The sequence below is a fragment of the Ailuropoda melanoleuca genome, chromosome 2, assembly GCF_002007445.2.
Source record: "Ailuropoda melanoleuca isolate Jingjing chromosome 2, ASM200744v2, whole genome shotgun sequence".
In the NCBI taxonomy this organism is placed as follows: domain Eukaryota; kingdom Metazoa; phylum Chordata; class Mammalia; order Carnivora; family Ursidae; genus Ailuropoda; species Ailuropoda melanoleuca.
The window spans coordinates 113,352,247-113,379,224 of record NC_048219.1 but is presented as its reverse complement, the minus strand read 5'-3'; the positions used below and the strand labels follow the sequence as shown (position 1 = coordinate 113,379,224).

The following is a 26,978-nucleotide window of genomic DNA, read 5'->3' as shown; positions in this document are numbered from 1 at the left end:
TATATATATATAAAATCCTTGAAAGACCCATCAAGGAATCAAAAAAATCTTGCTAATTGAAGTTTCATCGTAATTGATTTTCTAAAAATTTATGAGCTGTGCTATCACCCCTCTCTATTTTCATCCTATTGAATCCTATGGATTCATTATCTTTTCTCCAGATTTGCTTTGAAAAATACAGATCCCATTCGTCCTGAACTGTTGAAGGCTAGTGTTTTATTTATAATATTGACTAGCTTTACATGTTCTAAGAATTGTGCAGGTAGTTTATACATATTCTGCCATTTAATCTTTCCAATAATCCCATGAGACAGGTACAATGATAGCTCTATTCTTCCTCTGAAAAAAAATATGGATCCAAATAGGTTCAACTACTTTTAAAAGATTATCCAACTAAAAAGTAGAAGTCCTAGGAAAAGCTCCACTCTGATTTCTAACTTCTTAACCACCACCATATTCTAGTAGTGGATAATGTGTGTTTGCATATCATCATGATGAGCAAGTATCACTAGATAATTCCATAGACTCAAGAAAATGGTACGGGTGCTAGGATATACCTTTAAAAAAGCCTACAAATGTTAACAAGGTATTTTTTTTCAGAAAAGTAATTATTTACAAGAGGCAGAACATACGTGGTACTTTGCTAACCTATCTTAATTGTTTTCCTGAAAAATATGTAGGCTAATATTCCTATGATCACTTCACAGAGAATTAGGTCAAGAGAACTCTTCAGTGTAGCTCATATAGCTAGTGAGTAGCATACTGTGGATGTGAACCAATCTATTTGTCATCAAAGATTATGCTTTTCCATATATGCAACACTGCTTTGTTAACCCCTTATTTCTGCGCTTCTCAGTTTAATATCTCTTTATCATTGGGGTAGAGTACAAAATAGGAATGTGCACAGAGTTCTGTTATCTGAATTTACTGTTTGTGTTGTAGAGACCTGGTTTAACAGTATTTGGACTTTGCACTATTTGTAAAAGCTGCCTGAGGTACCATAATTTTATCAAACGTTAAAGACATTTTGTGAGTAAAATATCAACATATTTTAACTTTTTAATTAAGTATATGTAGTCAAGTGCATCCCTTCTGGCATATCTAATTTATCTAGAATTGGTGAGTAGCCTGTTTACATTGAACTCATTTTATATTTTTACCCATGTCTACATTGTAACTCTTATCTAGAATCCTCAGATACTTTTCCTGCAAAGTCTCTCTTCTATAATGTAGACAGAATTATGGGCCCATGTGGGATACCTAAAATCATTACATTTTTGTCACATTCTTTCTCATGTAATGGGTAAAACTAATAAAAGGAGGTACTAATGTAAGATAAAAGCCAGCTGCATTATTTCAACCCAGCAATTGAATTCTATCAATCAAGGTACCCTTTGCTGTCAGAAAAGAAAGCTGGAAGGTTCCGTATGGATGAAAATAAGGCTTAGGGTAAATTAAAGTAAAAAGCCTGATCTATAAAAGAAATATACTTCTAAAAATTTGGGAATATGAATTAGGAAAAGCGAACACCATTTGATAAGGCCTGTCTAGACATTGGTATCTTGAATGTGAATACTGAATAATAAATTGAAATGAATAACATTATGATACGATCAGGTAAATTCATGAAAATATAAATCAGCAACAGAGAACAAAAATGCTATGGCACTATCATTTTAGGGACTGAATACAAATATGGGCTGGATCTTTATTTGGCAAACTCTAATCAGCTGACCATTTCATAATGCCTACAGTGAAAATTATCATTCCTTTTCAGTCTAGTTTTATTGTGAATTTTGGAAACTACCTTCGTCATTTTGTATTCTTAATAAATTCAGTTTTTTACTGTTACAAAGTATAACATGCTCATCATAAAAATTTAGAAAATTTAGGAATGTACAAAAAGACAATATATTTTACAAGGTAGCAGTTATTCCTAGTGAATCATTTTTAATATTTTGACTCTTGGGACTTTAAACAAGCTGATATCAAGCATTTTCTATTCTAAGTGGCACTATAATGAAAAATTATTTCTTTGGCTATGTACTCATTGTTTCTAGAAAGCTTTTGTTTATTTGTTTATATTTAACGTAATATATATATTCAACATAATATATGGCAGAGGGAAATATTAGTGACATAAAAAGGCCAGCTATTCAAAACCACAAGGTATGAGAAAATACAATTTTCATGCCATTTAGTCTGTGTCTTCCACATTTACATGAAACTGGCCAAATTGAAGCTGGGAGGTTTGCATTCATTTCATCACAGCCTAGTCCTCCTAGGGCTATGTGGTCACTTTGGGGAAAGGCAACATAATTCAGGGCCCATGCATGTATAGATCTTGGATTCACAATTTGGAAAAGTGACAAGAGGTGTTAAAAGGTAACACTGATTCCCCATTTTTTCAATTCTGAAATTAACTATAGTCATGGTTTTCTTTCATCTGAAAGGATTTATACATGCTTACTTGGGTTTTTGCTGAAAACTCTGGAGGAGCCCACATCTGCTCTAGTGGAAGAGATAGGGACCCAAGGTCTGTGAGCTTGCATCCATAAAGGAAAAGTAAATTGCTGATGGAAAGTATAGCTTTCAATTGGTAGTGTCTGGTCTGCCTTGAGACAATAACTTTACCTTCAATTTTTTTTTTTTTTGTAAAAAGCAATGTATTCTATTATCCCTCCCCTCCGAAAATCAAAGCGACTCAAATCGTGGTATACCTGGCACAGTGTATTATCCACAGTATTTAATAATTAATTAATTAATTAAGCATGCTTGACAATTAATAAAAAATGTCTCTATTACTACCATGTATGGTTGATTCCAACTTAAAAAATAGCTTTCAGTTTAAATTGTTATCATTGTTATTATTATAAACACCAACTCTTTTTTTGAATGGCTAATGTAAGAAAGCATTGTGGTGGAAGTTGAAGTTACACAAGAATATAACAAAATATCACCTTTGTGATTCAGGAGATTACAATCTCGTGGAGTTGTCACAATTTTCACATGGAAACACAAATCATAACTCATAACTTGTATATATTAAGAGGCCAAGGGATGAACAATATCTTCATTGAGAGAACTGATTTTTCTAGGCTCTAAAACAAACAATGAAATATTTTAGAAATTTACTATTTAAAATTATTTTTTTTTAATTCGAGTATAGTCATTAATTGCAGGTACACAACATACTGATTCAGCAACTCTAAATATTATGCTGTGATCACCATATGTGTGCCTACTATCTGTCACCGTACAATGCTATTATAATATTATTAAGTATATTCCCTATGCTGTGCCTTTTATGCCCATGACTTACTCATTTCACAACTAGAAGCCAGTATCTCCCACTCCCCTTCACCCATTTTTCCCATTCCCATACTCCCTTCCCTTCTGGCAGCTCTCAGGTTGCTCTCTGTATGTATAGATCTGATTCTGTTTTTTGTTTATTAATTCATTTGTTTTGTTTTTTCAATTTTACATGAGCGAAATCATATGGTATTTGTCTTTCTCAGCCTGATTTATTTCATTTAACATTTAACATAATACCCTCTGGGTCCATTCATATTGTCACAAATGGCAAGATCTTCTCCTTTTTATGGCTGCATAATATTCCATCATGTTTACGTATTAATCTGTTGAATGACATTTTTGTTGTTTCCAAGGTTTTGGCCACTATAAATAATCCTGCTATGAATGTTTATATACAAGTTTTTCAGTGTTCTACTTATCTTAGGTATATATATATATATATATATATATATTATATATATATATGAGTAAAATTACTGGAACATATGGCAACTTGAGTATAATTTTTTGAGGAAATGCCAAACTGGTTTCCAAAATGGCTGGATCATTTACATTCCCACCAGGAATGTAATGATGGTTCATTCCAATTCCCTACATCCTCCCCAACAGTTGTCATTGTCTATTTTTATGATAATAACCATTCTTATAAGTATGAAGTCTTTTCATTGTGTTTTGATTTGTATTGGCCTGATGAATACAGATCAATATCTATTTATGTATTTATTGGTCATTGTGTAACTTCTTCAGAGAAATATGGATTCATATCCTTTCCCTATTTTTATATTGGGCTATTTTTATTGGTTATTTAGGTTATTTATATTGGGGTATTCAGTTTATTTTTGAATTATAAAAGTTATTTATAAGAATTATAAAAAATATGTGTTATTTATCTCAGTACAAATTTCTTACTGAGTTTTATTTGCAGCTGTTTCTCCCATTCTGTGGGTCATCTTTTCACTTTCTTAATGGTGTTCTTTGAAGCATACATTTTTAAAAAAATTTTATTCTATTTTTTTATGCTGAGCATGGCTTATCTGTTTTTTTTTCTTTTGTCACTTGTGCTTTTGATGCTATATCTAGCAAGGCTTTAAAGATTTACTCCTACATTTTCTTCTAAGAGTTTTATCATTTAAGCTCTTACATTTAGACCTATAATCCATTTTAAGTTAATTTTTGTATGTGGTATAAGACAGGAATCCAACTTCACTTTTTTTTCTTGTTGCACATGAATTTCCAGTTGGCTTAGAGATATTTGCAGAAGAAAAATAAAACAAAAACAAAGAATGAAGAAAAAACTGTACCTTCTCCATTGAATTTTTTTGAACCTTATTAAAAATCTATTTAACATACTTGTGAGAGTTCATTTCTGGACTCTCGGTTCTGTTCCATTGACCTACATGTCTATCTTCATGGCGGTACCACACTCTCTTGATTATTACAGCTTTGTAGTAAGTTTTGAAGTGAGGAAGTGTGAGTTCTTCAACTTTGTCTTCCATTTTGAGATTTTTTTTCCCTTGCTATTCTGGGTCTTTTGCTTTTCCTTATGAATTTTAGATTATCTTGTCAATTTATGCAGAAGAGGCAAGTTACATTTTCCTAGGGATTTCTTTGAATCTGTAGAACAATTTGGAAAATATTGTCATCTTAACATTATTAAGTCTTCTAATCCATTAACATGGATTTCCTTTCTTTTGGTTAAATATTCTTGATTGATATCAATGATATTTTTTATATTTTAGTGTATAAATCTTACACTTCTTTTGTTAAATGCATTTGTAAGCATTTTATTCTGTTTGGTGCTCTTTGCTAATTCTTCTTAATTTCACTTTTCATTTTCAGACTGTTCATTGCTAATGTATACAAATACTATATGTTTCTATATATAGGATATATATAGTTCTATATATACATCTATATCTAATCTANTCTGTTTGGTGCTCTTTGCTAATTCTTCTTAATTTCACTTTTCATTTTCAGACTGTTCATTGCTAATGTATAGAAATACTATATGTTTCTATATATAGGATATATATAGTTCTATATATACATCTATATCTATCTATCTATCTATCTATCTATCATCTATCTATCATCTATCTATCATCTATCTATCATCTCTCTGTCATCTATCTATCTATCTAGTCATTCTTCTGATTGTTTCATCTATTGTCATGTTAACCAGATATTCTGTTAGCTCAAATGTATTACAGAGCCCTTTGACTAATTTTTTTCGTTTTGGCTATTTTTATTTTCAAATCAGGATTTTCCATTTGATTTATTGTAACAAATTCTGATTTTCTTTTTAATAAGGTACTGTCAGGGCTGCCTTTACTTTTTTTAAATGTTTTTACTGTGATAACATACACTTGACATCAAATTTACTATTTTCACCATGTTTTAGTGTCTAGTTCAGTGGCATTAAGTACATTCACATTGTGCGACCATCACTACCACCCATATCCTGAATTTTTCAACTCTCCAAACTTGAAATTCCATACAAATTTAACAGTAAATCACTATCTCCTTCCCCAGCCCCTGACAATTGCCATCCTACTTTGTCTCTATGAATCCAACTACTCTAAGTACCTCATATAAGTGGAATTATACAATAGTAATCTTTTTGTGACTGGCTTAACACTGAGCATTATATCTTTGAGGTTTATCCATGTTGGAACATGTGCCAGAATTTTCTTCCTTTCTAAAGCTGAATAATATTCCATTTTATGTATATATCACATTTTGTTTATCCATTCATCATATGTAATGGCAATATATATTTAGGTTGTTTTTATCTTCTGGTTATTTTGAAAGATACTACCATACATGTGGGTGTACAAATAAGATGTTCAGATCTCTGCTTTCAATTATTTTGGGTATATACTCAGGAATAGAATTGCAGGATTGTATGGCAATTCTGTGTTTAACTTTCTAAGGAACCACCATACTGTTTTCCATAGTGACTGTACTATTTTTTATTCCTACCAGTAATACGCAGGGTTCTAATTTCCACATCCTGACAACACTTGTTATTTTCTGTTAACTAATTTTTTAAAAAAGATTTTGTTTGCCTATTTGAGAGAGATGGGGGAGAGAGGGCACAAGCAAGGGGAGGGGCAAAAGGAGAGGAAGAAGCAGAATCCCCACTGAGCACAGAGCCCAATGCAAGCCTCCATCCCAGGACCCTAAGATCATGACCTGAGCCCAAGTCAAACATTTAATCTGCTACACCAACCAGGTGCTCCTGTTAGCTTATTTTTTTTAATAACAGCCATTCTAATGGGTGTGAAGTGTATCTCATTGTGGTTTTGGTTTGCATTTCTCTAATAATTCGTGATTTGGACATGTTTTCATGTGGCTATTGGCAATTTATTTATTTTCTTTGGAGAAATGTCTCTTTAAGTTCTTTACCCACTTTTTAATGGGGTTGTTTGATTTTTGTTGTTGAGTTGTAGAAGTCTTTATAAATTATGGATATTAATCCCTTATCAGGTATATAATTTTAAAGTATATTTCTATGTATTTTCTCTCATTCCATGGGTTGCTTTTCCACACTGATAGTCTCCTTTAGTGTACAAAAGTTCTTAATTTTGATGAAGTCCATTTATCTATTTTTCCTTTTGATACCTGTGCTATCACTATCATAGTCTCCTCTTCTTTAAGCAAAACGTTTTTTAAGCTTTTTTTTTAAGTTTTTTTTTTTTAGTTTTTTACATATTTACAATAGTTGCTTTGAAATCTTTGTCTGCTTACTTTCATATCTGGGCCCTCCAAAAGGCAATTTCTTTTACTTGTTTTGTTTTGTTTTGTTTTGTTTTGTTTTTTCCCCTTGTGTATGGGTCACTGGTCCCTGTTTCATTGCATGTACAATAATATTTTGGTCGAAAACTTGGAATTTTCAATAATATATTTTAACATCTCAGGAGACTATTCTCTGTCCCTAACTGTAGTGGTTTGTGGGATGTGATTGTTTTGCATGTTTAATTTTTTATTATTACTTTGACTAATTCAGTGAAGTTAGTTTCCCACACAGCGTGCAGTCTCTGATGTCACTCCTCATAGGCTATAGCCCTGGTTATGTGCACAGCTGACAGTGGCTTTCTAAGGGCACTCTTTGATTGTCTATTCTCCAGACACATTAAGCTGTGTGCCTCTGTTGGTATCACTCAGCAGTTAACATGCAATGATTTTACGGTTTTAAAAAAAATGCATTTTGGAATAAATTTCTCCACAGTTTTACTCAATAAAATTTCGTCCACTTTTCCAAAGTAGGCTTTGAACTTTGTTCCAACTCTAGAAAAGTTCTTCCTCTTAGCCATCCTTTCTCCCCAGTTCTAACTGACCTATGTTTTAGTTTGCTGCTCCCATGGAGCCATCATCTTTATCTTAATTAATCGCCACCAAAATCTCCATTGTTTTTGACACCGCCTTTAGGCTTAAACTTCCTCATACTCTGTTCCAAATAAAATCAGTCCCTTTGGGAAGAGTAACACAGCTCTTTGTTCTTCAATCCTGCCATTCATCTTGGGCAGAATCTCTGCATCACTCTGGAGCTGAAGATGGGGACACTGCACCACTTTTCTCAGTTACAGCTCTGTTTACTAGTGGCTTTCTAGGTGGGTGTGGTTGCCTTTGATTTTCTTGGTTTGTGAATGATTTGGATGAAAACAGCTGTAGCCCAGAATTCTTCATCTGTTCACCTTTTGAGTGTATTACTCCTGTTTTTAATACTGTACCTATTGTTCTCCAGGTAAGAATTAGTCTAATTGAGTCTTTTCAGAGAATAAACCTCCAGTGTTCTGCTGCAAGGATGAGAAGGTTTAGCTTTTCCTTTCAACCAATCCTATTTACATCCCCACCCTATCTTATTTCCACTCCCACTTCTTTCGGGGCTATGAAATGCCTTCAATTGTTGAGCCTTTCCAGGATTTTGGTGTTTGTATACACTTGTGTTTTGGGTCGGTTCTGAGGGCTTCCATGTTGTACAACTTGAGTTCCATTCATATGAAAGTTTATTTTAATAGTGTCCCCTGGTGTTGTGCAGTGCACAGTCTATGTGCTTAGACTGCAGCAGCCTTGATCATCATCGCTCTCATCTCCTTCAATCCTTGTCTTAGAAGATTTTACTACCTTAGTACTATAAAGGGCTAAGTTAGTGAACACTCATTTATCGGTTCTTTGCTTCTAAAGTTTTCCGGACATCATTTGTCTGTTTTAGTCTTCTTTCTTATTCTCTTTCTTCTTTGGGCTTGTGCCTTTTTATCCTCATTTTATTGAGGATTTTGCGAAGTGTGGAGGTGAATAGGAGGCTTAATTGCTGTGTTTAACATAGAGAGAACTTTTTGACGTGATGTCGCATTTTCCTTTGTTCATTCTTATAGTGTTGAACTTGTGTTCAACAGTCCCAAAGTTATTGGTGCCTTCTGTGGTCTGGGAATAATAAAGGATTTAAGAAGACAATGTTTGTCCCTTAAAGAGAAAAAAAACCTCTACCTTCACTTTCCAAATAGATTTAGTCACAAGTACTCCTTATCTACTAAATGTTCAGAAATTGCTAGAAGTTATGAGTTCCCTGTACAAAAGATGTTTCTTTAGTCATGTTGCCTCACCTCTTCTAACCCAATTGCTACTACTACCTCCTTCTTGTTATGTTTGTCTTACATAGGTGTGTAATACACATATAATTAATATGTATATTGTGTTTTCACCATATATTCATTTTTTTACTCTTCTATCTCTAGACATGAAATATCCCATTACTAGATATCTGCATTTTCTACTTGGTAATTGTATTTTTCTCTGGCCCTTGTGGTAAATTTGCTTATTTTTTCCCCTCAAGCATAGTTTCCCATGGTTGCAATTAAATATATTGAACCAGGAAAAGACCTGATATTGGTTAGCTTATTATTAATAAAGCTAGCATGCCATCCTTACTGTAAAATCAAATGCAAAGCACTAAAACAAGGTGTATAAACAACAGAACAGTTTGGCTTCACCAATCCAATGCACCTAGCACACTCTCAGCTCTCTCTCCCTTCTATCTCCCTATACTGGTCCAAATCTCACCATTTATATGATACTCTACAAATTATAAAGCATGTTTACACTCACTGTGTCTTTTAATATTCATAAAATCTTATCCATACATTTTCTAGGTTGGAAGCTTAAGGCTCAGAAAGATTAAGAATCTAGTCAATAGTTAAATAGATGGTAAGTGATACCACAAATAGATCTATGTTTTCCACCTTTAAGACTATAGTGAATTTCAAGATAACATGTGTCTCCCATCTCTTCTTCTATATAATAAAAGGTGGAAGTGAAAATTACTGGATTTTATTGGTGGAGATGTTGTTGATGATTATAATGTCAATAATATAACTGCCAGCTTATAATGGGTATTTACAATGTGTCAGACACTAAGGGCTTCTATTGAATCACTGTGCTTAAAACACACACTTCCCTATGAAGTTAGTGATGTCATTATCCTCACATTGCTCTAAGAAGAAAACCCTACACAAGCGTGTATTATCTTCTCATATCCTCTTATAGATGAAACTGAGGTAAACATTTTTTGTTGTTGTTGTCCGAACCCTTCAAATTATAGGTTAATTATTTAGCAAATTTTGTCAGTGAATATGGAAACCAAGCCTGTCTTTTCATAACATAAAATAATCTCTTCTCATTTGATTGTGCCTTGGTAACTAGATTTTAATTTTCTATTTAATAAAATTTCAAAAGTTTCGCATATTGAATTTTGCAATGCTGAATGCCATTTATAGTAAAGAATTTCAAAAGAAATCAGAACCCAAAGTTGCTAATTGTTACAAATGGTGTTATTTGAAGATCCAAAATAAACAGTTCTTTATTCTGTGCTAGCTAATGAGTTGGGATAGTTGGAACTCCTTTGCCTAGTAAACCGTTGGTTTACAACATGATATAAAATGGAAAAATATCTTAGGTTGGTACAGTACACTCTCAAGTTGTTGTTACTTTGGTTTAGCTTTTGTTTATACATTTCAAAGCATATGTTTATACATTTCAAAGCATATCTCAAAGTTGTATTCCTGGTATAGATGGAGAAATATTTGAGAAAACAGCATGAAAAGCAGAGTAGTAAAATCCCTTTCCCAGACAGTAAATAAGAGAATAAAAGTATATGTGTGCAGAGAATACATGAACTCTTAATCTTCTGAGGTAGAAATAATACAGATCATGTCCACACATGTTCCAGTGAGAATTATTTATAAGGCCCTAACCAAGTGAAAGGAGAGCAAAGGTTACTCTGGCTGAGTAACCACTTCTTAGAAACATCTCAGCAATATAAAGGGAAGGGTAAAAAATATATATATATTTTATATAAATATTTATAAATAATATATATTATATGTTAACCTTTTATATATAAATTAATTTTAAAATATATTTTTAAATTAATTTATTATATATTTTAATTAATTTATTTATTTTAGAGAAAGAGAGAGTATGTGAGAGAAGGGGTAAGAGTAAATGGAGAAAGAATTGTTTTCTTTCTCTCTTTCAAGCAGACCCCCATGCCGAGCATGGAACCCAATGCCAGGCTTGATCCCATGACCCAGTGACCATGACCTGAGCTGAAAGCAAGAGTGCAATGCTCAACTGACTGAGCCACCCAGGCATCCTGTGAAAATACTTATTAAACATATAGCTATGTTCACCATATAAACTAGGTGTATTTCAGTAAGCAATTGTCTCATTAAGTTACTAATTATCCATAAATGAAATAATGTACAACTACTAAAAAGGATGTTGAGTGCACATGTACACACACACGAACATTATTAAAAAGAAAAAAGTATGTAATCTGTTATAAACCTCAGACTCAATTCACAGAATATTTTCTCAAACCACGTGATTAGCCTACAGCTTCCACCTAATAATAATACACCTAAATTATAGAGAATTTTGCTTTTCCTTATTGAAAGAGTAGTAAATCCTTATGCAATATTAATATGCAAAATTAAAATTATGAAATGGCAGTTTTTTCAGGTCCATTTATTAAATAGGATGCATATATATATGTATATATATATATATTCCTTCTCAAAACTCAATAAGAAAACAACCTAATAAAAAGTGGGTAAGGTTTAAACAGACACATCACCAAAAATATATGAAAAATACATGAAAGTATATAAAATATATATGAAAAGATGTTCATTATCATTAGTCATTAGGAAAAGCAGACTAAAAGCACAATAAGGTACCATTACATGCCAAATAAAGTGACTAAAAATTAAAATTAAAAGCTGATGATAACTAGTATTGGGCAGAAGGCCAAGCAGCTGGATGATTCATATATTGATAGTGGAAATGCAAAGTGGAACAGCTACTTGGGAAAACAATTTCATAGTTTCTTATAAACATTTTTACCATATAAACCAGCAATCTCAGATTTACTCAAATGAAATGATAACCTGTATTTACCTGAAATTGTATGTGAATGTTTATACCAACTTTATTCGACCCTAAAAGTGACTTAAATATCTGTCACTTATGAAATGGGTAAATAAACTGAGATACATTCATATAATGGAATACTATTCAGCAATAAAAAGGAGGGAACTACTGATAAGGTACTATGGCTGAGTCTCAAATACATTATGATAACTAAAGATGCTACAGGCTGGATGATTCCATTTATATGACATGCTGGAAAAGGCAGAACTATTGAGATGTAGAAAGACCAGTGATTGCCAAATCTGGCAGTGGGGAAATGAATTGGCTATAGAAGGGCAGAGGAAAATATCTTGGGATAAGGGTCCTGTTCTGTATCTTGATGGTGATGTTGGTGTTATTGGAAAAACTATATGCGTTTTTCAAAACTCACAGAACTGTACATAAAAGGAATGAATTTTACTGTATGTAAATTTATACCACGACAACAAAAATAGAACTAAAAATAATATCTAAAAAATTTTGCCTTAATGTTGTATCTTTATATATGAGAACACACTGAAAATTTGAAGCCAGGACTATAGTTTAGCGCTAAGCAAAGAATTCTGAAGAAATCCACATTAGTAGTCATAAGCAGCAGTCTAATCTCTGCAAGCCAGCTCACACTGCATTTTACTAGGCCAAGGAAACAGGGGTGAGAGGATGAATGATGTGACACAAATTATCACCATTCTAAATATGTCAAGCATACGTCCTGCTGACAAGAGGGACTATCTGGCATGGTAAGAAGCTGCATCAGCTTTTCAATCTCCAAGTACAAAAAGTGAGTGAAATACCTTTTTAATGTACTATGTAAGGAAATTATTTTTTTCCCCTTAGAACTATGATTATAGTTGTTGGTTAAAAGGCATTTTTGTATAAGCCAAATTCAAGGAGTGATTTGATTACTAAAATTGAGAATTAAACTTTATCTCATTTTATAAAATAATGTCTCCGAAAACTTATATATTTAGAAAGTGCCTATATTTTTTGGTATTTCCAAAGAATTAATAAAAGTTCTAATTTCCTCTCAGAGAGAGACATGTAACTTAGAAGCACATGAATAGAGTAGCACAGTTGTTTTCTCACTGTCCTGCTAAGTCCAATACATCAATGTGAATCGTGATCAATGTGAATTGTTCAGTTATAGGTCATCAAGGCAGCCAGCATAATAGTACTGACCACCATGGATTGAGCCAATGGCTACACATATTAGACTGAAAACAGTGGTTCTCTGGCTTAGGAATATTTACATAAACTAAACTAATGAAGGGGAAACCTCCTAAGAGTAGTAACTTGTAATTTTTGGAATCTGGTTATCCACTTCAAATTGCCTTTTCTACTATCCTGTATTTACTCTGAGGAGGGTTAGCAAAATTTATCTGTGTGTTTCCTAAATCATAAACCAGCATACATTTGTGGAAATGTGTTCTAAATCCCAATGGTGTTAAAAAATCCTAACAACTCCTTAAGACTATGCAGATTAGCATAAGTATTTGGTAAAAATGTCTCGTTTGATTTATTAATTGGTCATATTTTATAGAAACCAGTTAGCCAGTATAGAAAAATTTTCATTTCCAATGGTTAGTATTTCCCTGTTGGCGATTTTTCATTCAGGAAAAGATTTTAGAAGATTTTACCAAAAAAATAAAAGTACCTCCATGAAAAGTCATTGAACAATGCACAAGTGATTTGGGGGCAAAATTAGAACTATGTCATGTAACACCCAAAATTAAAGCATGGAAGAGAAAATCTTTCTATTATAATAAGAAACATACCTCCAAATTACTTGAAACATTTATAAATTATGGCAAGAATACTGACAGTAGATATAACTTACATGGTAACATGATAATAAAAAATAAGAATACAAAGAATTACATGTGTCAGGCAATATTTTAAGAACTTTGCATGATTTACCTCATTTAAGCCTCACAACAACCCTATGAGGTAGTTTCTATTATTTATCCCCATTTTAGAGATAAGGAAAAATACATATAAAGAGCTTAAATGATCTGTGCATCACAGANCCTCATTTAAGCCTCACAACAACCCTATGAGGTAGTTTCTATTATTTATCCCCATTTTAGAGATAAGGAAAATACATATAAAGAGTTTAAATGATCTGTGCATCACAGTTGTGTAATATCATGTAAAAACAACCCTGGCACCTCAGAGGTTGAATGCAATAAAAAATCCAAATTTTCACTCATATCAACATCCAAAAGGGTAATCAATGGATGCTTACGATTTCAGGCCCCCACCAGTTTAGGCCTGCTGGCACAAGGTTCTATGAGTCTTCTGCTGACTTCTTTTCATCCAGAGGGCTGACAAATAAGTGAAGACAGAGTAGGAGATCATCGTCAGAATGCTTTAAAGCCCAGGTCAGAAAGTAACACTCACTAATTTTGCATATATTGCATTATCTAGAAGCCAGATATATGGCTTCAACCTAATGAAAATCAACTGGGAAAATTAATCTTTTTATTTGCTCAGGAAGAGGAAACAGGATTGGTGACCATTAGTTTTTTGCCACACTCACATAGCCTGAAATTAGTAAAACCAGGTTTGGAGCTTAGGTACTCTAGCTCCAGTGCTTAAGGCCTTAACTCTACTATGACTCAGGAAAAAGAAACAAAGTGATGAAAGAGATATGAGATTTAGTATGAAATAATTTTCTATCCTTCTAGAATCCCTGTTGCTATTTATTGGTAATACAAATCTAGAAATATATTTCTTGAATCTATTTCTAAGTTAAAGAATGGCTTAGAAGCTTAGTGCCTCAAAGTTACCCATTGCTTGTAAGCTGTTCACTTGCATTTGATAGAGAAGATACATTCACATTTTTATAATCTCCTATACAACTTTGAAAAAAAGCATAAGAAAGGTTCTTTAAATACCACAGAATGGAGTGGATCTGTGTTAGGGGAGTACCCATCAGTTGAATTAGATTTGATTCCTGAAATAATAGCTTCTCTCCTTTCATTAAAAAAAGACATTTTTNTAAAAAAAGACACTTTTATGATAACACTGAGAAATATAGATCAAATACCATATTACATTTCTGGATTCAGGGGTGCCTGGGTGGCTCAGTCTGTTAAGTGCCTGCCTTCCACTCAGGTCATGATCCCAGGGTCCTGGGATCGGGCCCTGCACCAGACTTCCTGCTTAGCGGGGAGCCTGCTTCTCCCTCTCCTGCTCCCCCTGCTTGTGTTCTCTTTTTCTCATTCTGTCAAATAAATAAAATCTTAAAAAAAAAAATCTGGATTCAGACTTGCATATTTCATTACCTTAGATGCTAGTGGCCTTCCTACTTCCATCTAAGATCCAAACCAGTGATAATGTTACATGAACAAATGAACATGCATCATGTAAAGCACTCTATGAAGGCTGATAATTCAAGTACAGAATTTCGGTTCTACCCAAATAAGCTATCTAACAAAATTAATCTGATGCATTTTTAATTATCTACATAAGCATAATAGTGTTGCATGTAATTAAGCATAAATGGTAAGCAGCTCAAATAGATAACATTACAGTAATTAGTATTGCTTTCCCAGAGTTAAGCCAAATTTTAAATTTTGTTTTTCATGTTGTTAGTTCTTCATAATTCTTCACGATCTGTTAGAAGAATCACTATTTACCATTTCACCTGATATCATGCTTTCAGTATCTTTGCACATACCCACGAGTTCTCATTTGATGAACCACAAACTGAGTAGCCCTTGTCTCTCTTGCTATTTTCAACCACTAGACCCCGCCTAACATTCAAAACCATGTATGAGGTCCAGTCTTTCATACCCAGTTTTCCCCCATTTTCTTTCATTTTTCCTTAATTCTTCCCATCACTTCCCATCACTTGGTAACTATTTTCAGTAGGCATATTCCAGATATTTCAAGATTGGAGAGAGCAAAAATATGAAACAAAGGGTCTGTGGATTTTGTATTTTGACTTGAGAGGGAAAACAAGGAATTGGGCTATAGAAATTATATGGAGAAAAATAATACATTTAAGGTACTGAGCTAACATGCCTGCCTTAAGGTACAGACTAAATAAATTAGGTAAAACCCCTACTTTTATTCTCTTTATCTCATAATATATTTAATTATTTTCTATGAGAAACCTTTCCTATTTCTTCTTTCTGTCCCAACCCCTTACTACATTTATCTCTATCCTCTCTGTCCATTGAAACCTTTTTTAAAGATCTTAATTGATCCTGTTAGAAAATGCAATGTGTTTTTTAGGCTTCATCCAAGAATATTTCCTAAGGATTTAACATTTATTCCTCCACTTACTTCCATAAACTCTTCTTCCTCCTTAGATTTTTTGAAGCTTTTCAGCTTCTCCCATCTAAATATTTGATTACTTCTCCATTTTCTTTAGTTGACGGTTCTTCTTCTGCTTGCCTTTCACATTTAAAAGTTCTCTGGGGTTTAATTGTATTATAGATATTCCTTATAAGGGATGATTCTTTTCTTTTCAGGCTTTAATTACCTACTTTACGTCTGTGACTTCCAAAGCTACATCTCCAGTCCAGACTTCTCTACTTAGACTCAAATTCTCAACTTTCTCCTGGCCATTCTTGTCAACATTTGAAACTAGACAGTCAAAGGGAAACTTAGTATTGTCCCCCAAACTTCTAGTTCTCCTGTTACTCTAAATTCATTTTATTGGTACTATTAACTCACTGTCATTATGCTTTCACCAAGTGTTTGTCCATCCATTCATGTAAATCTTCATAGTCTTAACTTCTGCCTTTGCCGTGTCTAGTTTTTTAGATAGCTTTTCTTCCTTCACGTAATTTCACTCATCTTTCTCCCTGATATTAGGTACTAACGAACACTTCTGTCCTCAATTACTAGCAATGACTCTCATTATCAAAACAGAAAAGTCTACTTAATCTAAGAATTAATCCACTTTGACTTGGCCCCAAACAACAATTCCAGCACCATTTCCTGCCACATCAAACACTGTGGCTTAGCCACACACAGTTATTTATCATTGCATGTATTTCTTGTGCTTTCCTGTCTTTTAATTTATTTTCTCATATTGTCTTCTTTATCTGGAATGCACTTTCATAAATTTTGTGTACTGAACTCTTCTTATCTTCTAAATTTTAACTTAAACTAAACTTTTTTCACAACTATTTTCCATATTATCTATTCTCGTTTTCAGTCTCTGGAAGACTCCTTCTCTTTCCAGCTCATATCACTTGTATTTTTATTTAGCATATGCATTTTCCTGCTTCGTTTGCATTGTTATCCTTCCCACCTAACCCCACCCACTTTCACACTCATGTTGTTAATTCCTTAATTTGTCTAAAGTAATTTTGCATGTGTAGAACCCCGGCAGAGTGCTTAGCATTGACTAGGTGCTCAATTAACGTTGAACTAAAGTAGCATATATATTCAAGGCAATTTTGGACTGATTCCACCATAATCAAACAAGATATGACAACTCAATTACCTAATTTAAAGATGTAAATGAACTAACTTTAGGACCTAGTTTAATTTAATGGCCTAGAAATGACACCTGAGAGTGTTAATCCTCATCCTAGAATTAAGCTATTTCATTGATTCATTTGTCCTATAAAAATTATAAAACACTTTATCTATAGCACACTACTAAACCTAGAATGATAAATAAAAATAAAAATAAAATACACCATCACCATATTGTACATTGGGAATAGGAAGCATTATTAAAAACAGGCTCTGTAGGCAGACTGACCTTGTTTTGAATGGCAGTTCTGTCATATATATTTGCTGTATAATCTTGGGGTAATTATTAACCATCAGTTCCCTCACCTGTAAAATGTAAATTACAATAATACCTGCAAGTTCGACTGTTATGAGGTTTCAAAGAGAGTGCATATTTAAAGAACTTGATGTATGTTAGGTTTATAGTTTGTAGCTATAGATACTAGTGAGGGAAACTAAAATGTAAATAGGTACCATAATGAAAAGCAAAAATGCCATAATTTCCAAGGAACCATTTATTCTGTATTTTTTATTGATAATGTATTTTTATAGACCAAGTTATCGCTCTTTGTACATTACACAAATATTAACATTGTATTAGAATATAATTAAAGATGAGCCAAAATACAAGCCTACAGATCAGATATAGTTGATCTGCATATTGGTTGAATCTATGTCAAGGAAACAAATTGTTCTGGGTATTTCAAAGAGAAAGAAATTTAATAAAAAGTATTGATGGTAATCAGAGCAGTGAAAACAAGTTATGGTACTGGCAGTTATGTTCCAGTGAAAGGTGACGCCATGATACTTGAGTATCCACAAGAGTGTGGAGCTCTGGAAGCAACACAGTGCATGTGTATCAGAAAGTAAGTAACTGTCAAATACTGCTGATAGGTCAAGTAAGATGAGGACTGAAAAAAGGTCACAGCACTTACCAACATCAAAATCATTGAAGGCATTTATGTAAGCAGTTTCTGTGGAGCAATGGAAGTGAAAGCTTGATGGAATGGGTTTAATATAGAAACAGAGAAGAGCAAGGGTATGGATTATTTTTGTAAATTATTAAGAGGAACAGAGAAATTGGAGGAAGATGACTAGTAGAGGAAGTGAGGTCAAGGTTCTTTGTTTTTAAGTTGGGGAAAAGTGAGAGCATGTCTGATGGTGAAAACAAGCTAATATGGGGTCAGAAAACTTTCTGTATGGGGCTGTAGTAAGTACTTTAGGCTTTGTGGGTCATAGGTCCCTGAGGCAACTAGTCACCTATGCCTTTGTAGTGTAAAAGCAGCCATAGGCAATATGTAAACAAATGGGCATGACTGTATTCCAAAAATTTTTAATTGTCAAAAAGAGATGGGCTCTTGGGGCGCCAGGGTGGCTCAGTCGGTTATGCAGCTACCTTCGGCTCAGGCCATGATCTCAGGGTCCTGGGGTTGAGCCCTGCGTCTGGCTCCCTGCTCAGGCAGAGTCTGCTTCTCCTCTCCCTCTGTCTTTCTCCCCAGCTTGTGCACGCTCTCTCTCTCTCGTTCTCTCTTAAATAAATAAATAAAATATTTTTTTTAAAGAGAGAGAGATGGGCTCTTGTTTGATCTAATATAAATTATTTTTAAAATGATAATGAGTGGAAGCAGAGAATAGCTGAAGTGATATCCTTGAATAGGTGAGAGAGGATGGGATTTGTGTACAGGGATTGGAGTTAGGCTTTGATTATGAATTCAACCAAGTTTGAATGTGAAGCATAAATCTGGAAAATCCCTTTGCTTCGGTTATCTCACAAAAAGTAGGGAGCAATGGGGCGCCTGGGTGGCACAGCGGTTAACCGTCTGCCTTCGGCTCGGGGCGTGATCCCGGTGTTGTGGGATCGAGCCCCGCATCAGGCTCCTCCCTTGGGAGCCTGCTTCTTCCTCTCCCACTCCCCCTGCTTGTGTTCCCTCTCTCGCTGGCTGTCTCTATGTCTGTCGAATAAATAAATAAAATCTTAAAAAAAAAAAAAAAGTAGGGAGCAAGATCATAATATGTGAGTTACCTTTAGGAAGAAGATTTGGGGTTTTAAGAAGGGAAAATGAATGAAATAATTGCATGAGAGTTGAAAAATAATTGGGCTAAGAAAATACTTTAGATAGCAAAATAGCAAATTTTCCATTTGGAATGTTCTGGCTGTTCTTTTCGACATTGGACCATTCATATACTTTTATCAGAATTTTTTTTTTTCTGAGGCACCAGCTAAACTTGTAGCATTATCAATATATTTTGAATCATTTAACTTTAATCTTCAAAACCCTTATTTTTCTCCCCAGGGGAAAAAGAGATTGTTGCAATTCACTAATACCTCTATTTTCAAACGGCAAAATCAGTCACACATTTTATCCATATATTTTTCTAGTTTAGCAAATCTTATTCCTGTTGGAAATTATTTGTGCAATGAATATGCTTCTGTCACTTCATCTCTGTTTCATCCATTTATTATATTGAGTTCTAATCTACTCTGAGGGTTTGCTAACTTTTGCTTCAATGATGTATTTGCTCTGAAAGAGTTCAGATATAATGAAATATATTATGTCCAGTATTTGTCTAATATTTTGTCACCAATGAAAGATAAATTATTGAAATGGAATATATTCACATTGATTGTTATGAAGGTTACACATGGTTATAAATCAAAACAAATCCTTAAAAGATAGAAAATCAATTGATGTGTCATATATGAAATGCATAAATGTTGAAATCAACCACTGAGTTGACATTTTTCCTCTTGAAATAATTTAATTTACCAGAATTTGAAAAGAGTTGTGACTTTGAATGTACATAATAAGCTAAAAGTGAAAGACCGAACCTCTGAAATTTTGTTAACAATACTTCAAACAAATACAAGCCAACATATTTTAGAGGGAATAGATATTTGTTTTCTCAGCCAATTGCAGAAATTGTCAAGGAGACCAATCAGAACTATATTATTGTGGTTATGCCCTGAGTAAATATTAGCAATATTTAAATTTAAATAGGATGCAAGTGTGCACACTTATATTGACATAGTGTCTTTGTTTTTCTTCTCCAGAACTGTTACCCAATTGCCAGCAGTTGAATTGTCAGTATAAATGTGCAATGGTCAGAAATAGTACAAGATGTTACTGTGAGGATGGATTTGAAGTAAAAGAAGACGGAAGAAGCTGTAGAGGTAAGTATGACCTGTGAGTTTATTCATTTTTTTTTTTTACAAAAGCTTAGTTAACAGAAATTAATAAAGTATCTTTGAGCACCTACCATGTGCTTCATACGGTGTTTATGCTAACTTTTTTTTTGTTTCTTGAGATTTAAAAGATAAATAAATAAATCATACACATTAAGTAACAGATACGCATTTTTACCGATCAGTTTTCAATTCATATTTCCATAATGTCAAATATGGGAAATATCAACAATGGGAAGTGGTTTGGGTTAACCATGAAAACATCGGATTTTACAGTTTTAACTTCCTAGATGTTTTCTGCCAGTGATACAGTTGCATTGTAGTAGACATTTGTTATTAACTAAGTTGGGTTAATAATATCCTGCAACGTTCTTTACAAGTTTTCCATTTTTTTTGCATTGGTAATTCTGGCAGTTGGCATTTTATCGATAACAATAATGAACATAAACATATTTATGTGTATTTTTAATGTCTTAATTCTTGCTTTTGTGAACGCTCCACGGCACATGTTTACTCTCTTGAAATGACTCCACTCTGCCATACTGAACAATTCTTGGTTACTTCTCCATTCTATTAACTTCTATTATATATATGTTAGTATATGTATATAAATCTGATACATCTGTAATACAAGTAATACATTATTTTATATAGTATTTAGAATCTATATATACAAAACATAAAATATAGAATCTATATATAAAATCAAAGAATATCTGCATTGCTACAGCCACTAATAAACAGACTGTTTTACAAGGAAATTGGTGCTTTGCCAATTGCTTTAAACCCTTGCTTTAATATTATCACTTTTACCTAGAAACAGAATCTTAAAGTTGAAAGAGTCCTCAGAGAGAATATTGTTCAAAATTCTAATGACAGAGGTGAGAAAAGCTAGATCCTGAGAAATTAAGTGACTTACTTAAGTCCTACACATCTTCTTAGTAATAGACTTGGGACTAAAGCTCAGGTCTGCAGAGTCCACTTATTCTTGTCTTGTAGAGGTTCATTGCTTTTTAATGTACATCTGGGGCTTGAATTTTTCATTTGTTGTTTGTTTGTTTGTTTTCTGCATAATACAAATGTTATAGAAACATTTGTTATTAAATATTTGTTAGACTCAGAGGCTATTTAGTCTGACAATAGGTGGACCAAACATGTATATTTATTTGACTCACACCAATTTTAAACCAACAATTAAAAATCAGAATATTTCACACCAAAGTTCAGACTATTTGAAAAAAAAATCAGAAGATCTTGCAACATTTGACACCTTATAAACACCAAAGTCAGCCATATATGACTAGTACTTCTGCATGCATGCACACATGCATGCAATTTCCAGTTCAAAACTGCTTTTTTCATTCACACAGGGGAGGCTAATATACCTATGCAGCGTCCTTATCCTTTTGCTACCCTTACCCTGAGTCCTATAGGAGTCAGGATTTTTAGCTCCTTTTGCATGGATCTCTTTCTCCCCAATCTCCTAATTAAATCCATAAAAATACCCATAATCAATATCTTCTTTTGAACATTAATAAGGAATTACACATCAATTAGTCCTGGAGGTCACCAGTGAAAGAGGAGCTCTTTTTACTTTCTCTGCACCACTGGATGGCCAGATCTGAGCATCATTAATGCTTTCCTGAAGCCATATTTCCAGAGAATTTTCTGTCCTTAGAGGAGGAAAGAAGGCACATTATAAGTAATGACATGCCTATTCCTTTGCAGCCAATTTTGTGGAGTTACAAGAATGTCATAGCAGTTCATTCTGGCTAAGAAGAACAACAAGAACAAAAAAGTGATTACTCATATTGCTCTCCCGGATAGCATAATCATGTCAGGAAAACTAAAATAGGAATCAATAACGTTAAAGTTGAAAAATCTGTGAAAACGGAGAAGAATCATTTCTGCCACTAGGGGCTAGATTTTACCAAATGCAAGATTTAATTTATTTCATTATCACTGTAAACTTAGCTTCAAAAACTATCCTTTTTTTTCCCAAAGCAACTTACTTCAAACAAACCATCCGCTAATGCAAGCTGTTATATGAAGCCAAAGAAATCTGAGAAAAGTGCAAATTAATGCCATACAAATGCATAGTTTTCCAATTTAAATGGCCCCTTAACTACTCAGGAATATTTTTACTTTTCCTTAGTAAACTCTTTTCTTAGCTGGTGTTCAGAGAGTGGGTTGAGAGTTCCCACCCTTTAATCATGCCTTTGGTGTTTCTGGTGAGGAGCCCCCTCCCCCCCGCCATCCTGGCATTATCTAGTGGCCCATCCTGAGTCACCTCATTGTCATAGACTAAGGTATATTCCAAAGGGGTTCATAAATAACAAAAGACACTCCTATTGCTCAGAAAATTGCAAGGGCTTTAGGAACTCTGTGCCAGAAACTTAGGATAAAGACCAAATACATATTTTTATTATACCACTTATTCTTATTTTAGTATAGCACCATTCAGTTCCATCTATCCAGTCTTCACATGTTGTCTCTTCTAGTTCTTAAACATTTCAGTCCATTCTTTCTTCTCCATCTGTACTACCACTGACTTAGTTCAAAATATAATGGCATTAAAATACAATTTCTTGTGTGAAATTAGCACATAACTAATTTTCTAGGACTACTTCTCTTCTGTCACCAATCCATTTTTTATTTGTGTTTATTTAGTTTTAAAATATAAACTTGATTATATAGTTCATTTAATTAATGCTTTCCCAATGCCTATGCATAATGTACAACCCTTTACTTTAGCATACAAATAGCTTCATTATCTGGCCCCCAAACTACTTTCCCAGTGCCATCCCTTATCTTCCTCTTTAGCTGCCCTTATTCTACTTGACCTCTTATACACTTTTGAAATCCCTACTATGTCATCCCAATATTATTTCAAATGCTATTTTAACTGGAATTTCCCTTTCCATCTTATCCCTTCTTATTGAATCTGAGAAAATCCAAATCATCCTTTAAATCCAAGTCAGTATGCAGCCTTCACTTAATATTCTCCCTCTGATTCTAAGAGGTTCACTTCTTTGTGTTTCTATCATAAACGGAGTTTGCCTGTATTATAAAGAAATGCATAGAATTAAAATTATATTTCACTAAGCTTGTTTCACTTAGAGGTAGGAACCATGAGTTATCAATTTTTGTTTCTTCAGGGATTAGTAGAGTGCATGGTACCCAGACAGACTGAATATACATTTGTCCAAGTTAGCAGCTGACCTATTTTTTATTTTCCCGGTTGGTTACAAATCATTAAGTATTTGCTCTTTATAGAGATTTGAACAAGATTCAGGAGGAAGGAAAGGGAGGATGTAGGGAATAGAAGTAGGACCATAGTTATTAAGATAAAATTTAGGATGAAATTTTTCTTTTCAACGAGTGCTTAATAGTTTCTTCTTTTTGATCTAGTGAAGGAGATTTGCATAGCTGGGCACAGAACTCTTAATCTGTCCATTGAAAACCATGTTACCAGACTAATTCTTTATTAAAATAGTGAAAAAGTCATAAACACTAGAACCATTCAACAAATCTTCTTTGGAGTACATTTTACATCTTTGTAAAAATATCCAAGGACTTCTAGCCTTAATATTATCTTTTAAAATCAAAGATTAGATACTAAGTTTGATCTTTTATCTCTGTAACTATTAAAGCAACATTGAATTTGACTTTCAGTTAGTTTGGTTTTGAAAAGATTTATTGCATTTGGTTCTTCCTTTCTAAAATAATTATCTACTTCCAAAATTTGAAAAAAAAAGTTTTCTTCTAGGAAAAAAAAAATACCCAACAATAAATCTGCTTAAAAATGATGTCCATTTTCCTTGTAGATCAAGATGAATGTGCTATTTATGGTGCGTGCAGCCAGACCTGCATAAATTCGTATGGATCCTATGCCTGCAGTTGTGTGGAGGGCTACATAATGCAGCCAGATAACAGATCTTGCAAAGCCAAAAATGGTAAGTTATCATTTTTTTTTGGCCTTTTAGAATTTCTTATTTCCTTTTTGCAGCCCCCTTTCACTAGAAATATAGTAGAGTACTATGGACTTGGAAGAAATAGATTTTTCTTTCATTTTAATTCACTTATCCATACCTAAAAATCCAGATCAGTCATTTCAGTCACTGATCATTACAAAACTCCTTCCATTATAGGAAGTTTCTAGTTTTGAAACCTGTTCAAAGGAAATGGATTAATTGATTTGAATTACCCATCTCTCTCCTGGTCTATGCAGTAGATTCCTAACTGGTTTCTTTGAGCTCCTGCTTCCCCTCCAACATTCATACTCAGCACAATAAAGTGATCTGGTAAAATGTAAACCAAATCATGTCATCCTCTTGCTTAAAATCTCCCAATTACTTTCACTTGTCTTGAGAATAAAATCCAAACTTCTCACAACACATAGAAGGACCTAATGCTGTGGTATCATTTACGTTTTTGATCTCACTTACTGCTACTCTCTGTTCATCACTCACCAGCCATACTGGTTTCCTTGTCCTTCTTCAACCACATTGCTCTTGCCTTGAGGTTTTTCCGCTTGCTGTTCTATTTACCGGCAGTTATTTCCTTGTGATATTCACATTCTTATCACTCAAGTCTTAGCTAAAATGGCAACATTCAGAATGACCTTCGCTGACCATTCTGCTTAATGGTGTATACCTTCTCCATCGCTATCTTATTTCCCAATTTTATTTATCTATGCAGTCCTACTCAATCACTGTATGATTTTTCACTTTTATTTGCTTTATATCCTTACCTTTTGAAATGAACGCATTATATATTTGCTTATCATCTGATTTCTCCAGAATAATGGAAGTGTTATGAGAGTATGGAACTTGTCAGTTTTGTTTATTGTTAGTTATTGAGATCTGATCATAGCCTGAAACACAGAGGTACTCGCTGAATATTTGTGGAAGCAAGGAAGGCAGGAGGGAAGGAAGGGAATAAGGAAAGAAAAGAAAAAGAAAGAATGAACTTATCTTTCCAGTTAAAATTATTAAAATGAACGCTCCACTCTTAAGTGTTTGAATTTCATGTTTCAACACTGTCTTCCTTTTACCTTGTCCCTACAAATAAATCCTATAGTTTCTACACAGCATGCGGCTACAGTAAACACTCAGTAAGTATGGATGATTTGCTAATGAAATAGCCTTGAGATGTGCTATTAACAATAGGATAATGCTGATTTTTTGTGGGCTGAATTAAGAATAATACGAGGAGATGTTGTACATGCTATTCCATCTAGCTGCTTCTGACTTTTCTCAAATTTGGTTTCATTTTATTGATTGTCAAATTATGCTGTTTTGATAAAGTAATGAATGTCCCTCACCCCCTTTTATTAGCAATTAGAAAATTAGGCATGGGGTGGGATTCTCTTTTTTGAAGAGAGATTGAACAAAGCATTGGATTTGCTCAGCAAGCTGCCACAACTATCTCCCTTTACCACATAACCTCATGCTATACTTTCAACGATTTTCCTAAGATAGTGTGTTTAATTGTTTACAAAACATATTTGTATACCAAATTAGAAAGAAATGTTTCTACTTCCTAGTTTATTTCTTTGAATTGCTGACTTGGTTTATGAAGGCCTACTTATGTTTCGAGGGCAATCCTTGAGAAAAAATTAAGTCAGATCGTATGTTCTTTTTCCCTACCACTGAGAGTTCTGATTTAAATATTGATGGGCTAAAGAAGTAGACGACTTGTTCTCTGCTGTTTCTATTGATCCACACAATATCGTGTGGCTATACAGGGAGGGTGTAATGTGATAAACCCTATACAGAAGCACTTCCTCTCGTTCTACACAGAGAAGGTATCTGCCAATAACAGAATGTAACCAGAGAAGGATGGTACATGATAATGTAATGCTGAAATAAGGAGATTTGATGACTCTAGAATTGATAATAGAACATATAAAAGCCTCCACCTCTTGTTGGTTGGCTTGATGACAGTATTAGCCTACAGAGTTTAAAAAATATAGTTTTTATGGGAATGTTCCTGGGCTTTAGAGTTTTAGAAAAATGAGTTGCTGGTAATGCAGTAAATGGCACAAGTCTAGAACACATACTGACTAGTTCCAAAGGTCACATGGATATTTGAACCAATATATTTTTACAAATTCACAACAAAAACTATCAGTTTTGTTTTAGCTTTCTCAAATCGATAACTAATGAACCAGAGGATATTTTGGTTTCAGTTATATGTAAAATGTTATTTAATGCATCAGCCTTACATTTTTTTGTGGCAATTTTATCATACTATATTGTTGCCATAACTGATGGGTGCTAGGAAAATATTTTAAATTAAGCTACATTTGTCTTAATTAAGGCTTTGCCATTCCCCCTTTCCATTACCTGGCTGTTCAGATTGGCCCCACTTTTTTTTTTTCCTTTACAATCCTATCCTACTGGGCTCTAGAACCTAACTTTTTCTCTAAGTCAAGCCAGAGTTCCAGGCGTCTCAGAAGTTGGGAGTGTGGGAAACTATGAGAGATTAGAATGGGCTGGCCCAGAACAGTGGATGTGTGTAAAAG

At 33.7% G+C, this 26,978-nt stretch overlaps 1 protein-coding gene across 1 annotated transcript in view; it reads left to right on the top strand.

The window, feature by feature from the left end:
• Positions 1-26,978, top strand: part of LRP1B (LDL receptor related protein 1B) — a 1,837,899-nt gene that overhangs the window by 842,497 nt on the left and 968,424 nt on the right. Inside the window, exons 4-5 of the mRNA XM_034642051.1 lie at positions 20,318-20,437; positions 24,277-24,405. Coding sequence (XP_034497942.1) covers positions 20,318-20,437; positions 24,277-24,405 — 249 coding nt within the window. The remainder of the gene's footprint in view (positions 1-20,317; positions 20,438-24,276; positions 24,406-26,978) is intronic.